Source organism: Fukomys damarensis, unplaced genomic scaffold, assembly GCF_012274545.1.
Source record: "Fukomys damarensis isolate Sample0158 unplaced genomic scaffold, DMR_v1.0_HiC HiC_scaffold_5, whole genome shotgun sequence".
Lineage (NCBI taxonomy): Eukaryota > Metazoa > Chordata > Mammalia > Rodentia > Bathyergidae > Fukomys > Fukomys damarensis.
Window position 1 is genome coordinate 24,336,807 of NW_022900917.1, and position 5,336 is coordinate 24,342,142.

The 5,336-nt window shown below is 33.4% G+C and overlaps 1 protein-coding gene across 1 annotated transcript in view; it reads right to left on the reverse strand.

Annotated features, from left to right (window-relative positions):
* The window catches only part of Ripk2 (receptor interacting serine/threonine kinase 2), a 20,884-nt gene extending 16,898 nt beyond the window's left edge, over positions 1-3,986 (reverse strand). Inside the window, exons 1-2 of the mRNA XM_019205711.1 lie at positions 3,837-3,986; positions 1,265-1,420 (exon numbers count right to left, since the gene is read on the reverse strand). Of these exons, the coding sequence (XP_019061256.1) occupies positions 1,265-1,420; positions 3,837-3,872 (192 nt within the window). The 5' untranslated portion in view covers positions 3,873-3,986. The remainder of the gene's footprint in view (positions 1-1,264; positions 1,421-3,836) is intronic.
* Positions 3,987-5,336: the final 1,350 nt, after the last annotated feature.

A 5,336-nucleotide genomic window follows, 5' to 3' on the forward strand; every position in this document is an offset into this window, starting at 1 on the left:
TGAATAATGAGGCTGGGGTAAAATGCTTAATTAGCATTTACAGGCCTGGAGTTCCACTCCTGGAACCACAAACCAAACTAAACCATCACCAACAAAAACCAGTATAAAACCAAAAAATCCAATTAGAAAATGGGCTTAAGACATGAAGAGATATTTTAAAGAAAAGGTTGTATGGGTGGCAAATAAGTAAATGAAAAGGTGTTCAACACCATTAGCCATTAAGAAAACTCAAATTAAGACCATTATGAGATAGCATTATATACCTATGAACAGTTTAATAACAAAACAATGATAATACCGTGCTAGTGAAGATGCAGAGAAGTTGGACTGCTCGTACAGTATTCATGGAATTTAGAATGATATAATCTCTCAGGAAAATAACTGGAGATTTCTTAAAATACTAAACATACCCTTCCATAGGACGTAGCAGTTACATTCTTGGATGTTCATCCTAAGAATCTTCATTAATAAATCTGTATGATACTGTTTATAGCAGCTTTATTATACTTCCTAAAAACATGGTAAGAACTAAGAAGTCCCTATTAAATGAATAGTTAAATAATGGTGGTACACCCATACCATGGAACACGATTTATTGATAAAAACCAACTACTGATACAAATGACAATTTTGAGTATCTGAAGGGTATTATGTTCAGGAAACAGACAATCTCAAAATATCACATACTTTCTATTTACACAGCATTCTCAAAATGACAAAATTATACAGATAGAACACAGACTAGTGATTGTCAAGGGTGAAGGACAGTGGGAGGGAGGAAGTAGATATATAGCAGTAACAAGAGAGCTATCTTTGTAATGATGTAATAGTACTACACCTGATTGCTCCATCTGATTGCTACATACATGTGTGATAATGTGACACAGAACCACACATATACACTATGCTGATTTCTGTCAGATTCCTGCTTTAAAACTTAACTATAATTATGTGCTGTGTAACACTGGGAAAATGGGGTGAAAGGTCCATGGAACCACCATTTTATCTTTACAACTTCCTGTGAATCCATAACCATTTCAATAGAAAGTTAAGAAAAAAGGTATCAATAATGTCAGCTAAGAAACATGACTTTGTGTTTTGTAATACTATCTCAGAAGTCTGGTACTAGTGAAATCACTGCAGCAGGAAGAAGGGACTGAAGATTGCAATCAAGAGATAGGGAAAAGGGAAAGATACTATATTTACTAGGTAGAAGAAACTATTAAGCACAAAGATACCCATAAACTTTAAAAAAAGTCATTACCTTAACATGGAATTCATTATCCAACAAGATATTTTGAGTTTTCAAGTCATGATGGAGTAGAGGAGGATTCATATTGTGCAGGTAATTTACACCAAGTGCAATTTCATGCAGGATGCGAAATCTTAATGGCCAAGCAACATTAGGATATTCAGTTTTCTTTATACGTATGAAAACAAACAAATGAAAATTAGTGTCAAAATTTTACCACATTTCATAGTTAGAAAATTAAATATTCCACAAAGAAATATAAACTAAGGTCTAAACATGCTCATTTTATAACACAGCATTATTTTGCTATTGTTTAACATACTTGTAGTATCTTAACTTTGTTATATTGTAGGAAAAAATATAGTATTGATAATTTCCTTTAAGCTTATGTTTTTCATGCAACTATACAATATTGGTTCTTTCTTGTTCAACTGAAACAGCTTTCAATTACTTGGTATGTGTATATTGGTATTTATACCTTTACTTACATCCACTACCTGGTACTATGGCTTTATTAAATAACCTGTTCACACACACACACACACATACACACACACACACACTTTGTATCTGATAAATACCATTCATTGAAAATTCATATTTTAATTTTGCTATTAATATAAAGCCATATTATAATAAGCTGCATCAATTATTTCATTACATTTATGTGAATATGTCTCATTCCTTTGATCACCATTAATTTATCTATATTCCTTCTTAAAATATTAAACTTTGAGGGTTTTCCTTTTGTAAAGGGGACAAAGGTCATTTTTGCGACTAAACCTATACAACAGGTATCTTCAGAACATATATATTTCTAATTGATACCTATTTGAGCTTTCTTAAATATTTTCTCAACACAAAAGTTAACTTTGTTTCACAAGACAATGTGGATACTCCGGCAACTTTGGAAGATTGACAATGAAAAAAATAGGTGTTATACTCCTTGATACATTTTTCTAACTGCTATGAAAAAGTCTGCTATTTAAAGTCTTTCTACTGAAAGCCCAAAATCGTCTTGAGAATCCAAATTGGTTTACTTATGGTTCAATGATCAATTTGGCAGGGGAATGGTTCAAAAAATAGACTGTTTACATATATTTCTATTTTTTCCCAATGATCTTTTTTTGTGAGGGTGTGTGTGTGTGGTGCTTTCAAAGTAAATCCTAGCCCAAATAATACAATATTGGAAACCAAAAGAAACACCAAACACCAATGTAGAACATTACTTCTGGTATACACATATCGCCATCCCCTCGAATAACTGAATCTTCTACTCTATAAAAAGGCAACTCTTAATTGAAAATTATGCAGTTTAAAGGACTAACCAGGCCTCTCTGTAGCAGGTGTTATATGTTGGGTTTTGATCATTGAGACAGGGTAGATTTAATTTATAATCATTTTCAGAGTTAACAATAACTCTGGAGGAGTCTACAGACTTTCCAGTGGGTTCCAAATTTGGGTACCAGAGAATGTATGGGGATGTGGGAAGAAAACATCAGAATTTCTACATATACCGATTTCTCAAAAAAGAAACTACTTTGCTAGTACTTGTATCTTGATTCCTGTGTTAGTTACACAAACCTTATATATTGACACCAGCTACTTCCCTCCATTTTTGTTTTAGATGGGTCACAAGTCATTAATAGAATGGGTTGTATTTTGAAACAAAGAGGAAGTTACTCTATGAGTGACTGGCCAGCAGCACCCACTTTTCCTTGGTCACTTACAGAGCATGTGACCTATTATAACTTAGGAGTGCCAGTAAGTAGACTTTATAGATTACATTATGTAGTTTTAATTAAACCAATCCTCATTAAATGGGCCATATAGTGTAAGAAAACTTCTCAAGGGAAAAAGTACAGACTGGAGATAATAATATATGCTCAAGAAAACAATAATTGAATATATGTATTTAGAAAATGAGGACCCCAAATTCGTTTACTCATTCAATTCACAATCAAAGCCAGAGTAACTTGCATCTTGGAAATAAAAGGGTAATGGTTTACAGTGCTGTTTACCATTGGACAAGGTAATGCATCTGGCACTTGGTGATAATTTAGCTTTTTAATTCAGAGCTTTATGAACTGGTATTAATGACAATTTAAACTCTAATTAACTACTAATATAAAATATGGCTCAGAGTGGATTATATAGTTTGCAGAGTTTATCCTTTCTATTTCCTATTCTTGCCTGAGTGTATATGAGTATGGATAGTGGGATTCAGTATAAATGTCAGGGACAGTAACCCACACAAAAAATTGTAGGTCCCTAGTAGTCAATAGAATTATTGACTCCACAGGACTTTTTTTTTTTTTTTGCTACTGGGGATTGAACTCTGGTCCTTGTGCTTGCAAAGCAGGTGGTGGAACCACTGAGATAAATCCCTGGCCTTCCACAGGATTTTTAAATAATACAAATAAAGCCACAAAGGCTGAAACTTTATCACTACATCTGTTTTTCATTAGTTTTACTTTGATTCATTTATGTACCCACAAAAAACTGATTGTATATGAAACCAAAATATATATAATTTGAATAACAGAAATGGTAATTATAATAACTATAAATGTACAGTACTTACCCTATGTAGGAGTTCATTCAGTGATCCATTTGGCATGTATTCAGTAACTATTCCTAAAAATTCAGGCTCAATGCAAATGCCCAAAATTGGAAGAATATAACTGAATCTGGCTTTGTGTAAAATTTCAGCTTCTCTTAAGACATCATCTCTTTCACTAAGAAAAAAAATGCATAATTATTTCGGGTAATTTAAAATATAATTATTACTCCATCAGAATAATTAAGCCTCAATTTTAGGTATGTGACCACCTGTAAAACTTTGTAAGTGCTCTGTCCCTAGTTCTATCATGTTTAAAACAGAGATAATAATCACCCATGTATTCCACAGGTCTAGTTGGAGACCAAAATAACGCCTACAAACCACTGAGAAGTGAAAGCGATACACAGGTTATTATTGTACTTCTAGGAAAAGGAAGGAACAGTGTTTGAGTAAGTTCATACAGCCTCTGTGTGTCAGATCGCTTGGTGCTTGAACTAAGTTTATTTTGTATTAAAATAAACAGAGTTACTCTATTTAAAATAAACAGGATTTTATGAAGAATGCCATGTAAAATTTCCCCCAAATCCTGAATTAAAACATTTAATTAAATGCTCTAGATTCAGATGATTAGATGATAATGGCTGCATAAAGGGCACTCATGTGCACACCTAAGCTCAAGAAGAGAACACTGAGAGCAGGCAAGTTCTCATATCCTCCGGATACCAGATTCATTTGTTTATTCATAAACACAATGAATATTTAGTTTAGTAAGAATCAAGAATTTTGCTCAACATAATGGAGAATATGGTAAAAAGTAAAAAGACAGTCTTTGCCTTCAAATTACCTAGACATCACAGAAAAAAAAAAAAAGCAGAATGTGATAGATGCCACCTCTCATATACATGTGAAGAAAGAAAAAAGCCAAGGAGAATTCAGAGAAAAGAGTAAATTTTGCACAAGGGAACTCACTACAGTTTTCAGAGAGAAGCATGATTTCAGCTGTAGCTTAAGGATGGACAGAATTTCAGCATCAAACAGAGGGCATCTACGATGGGCAAAGTCCCCAAACAGAGAACCTTGAGGTATTTAGTATATCATGAAATAGATTCCAGTAGTTATGTGTCAAATGAATTTAAGAAAGTGAAAATGAAGGCTTGTTTGGGAAACAATTCTTTAATATGGATTAGGACATGTAGTAGAATATATAAAAGGAGTGAAAGCAAGTAAGACAGGCCAGGAGGGCCATAGTGCACGAATCCTAAAGTCAGGTGAAGGTGGTTAAATTGTAATCAAAGGTTTTGAGCAGGAGAATGACATCAGCACACAAAGATTTCCAGATTTTAGGGAAGAGTTTGAAAGTCAGGTGTTATGTAATTTTAATACCGGTTAAGATGTGAAGCAAGGAGAGACTAAAACTTAAGGTAGCGATGGAAATGGAAAGGAAAACACTAGCTGAATATAATGTTCTGGCCATGGTGACTGACATTATGGGGGATTAAAAATAAAAATAAAAGGAAGGAA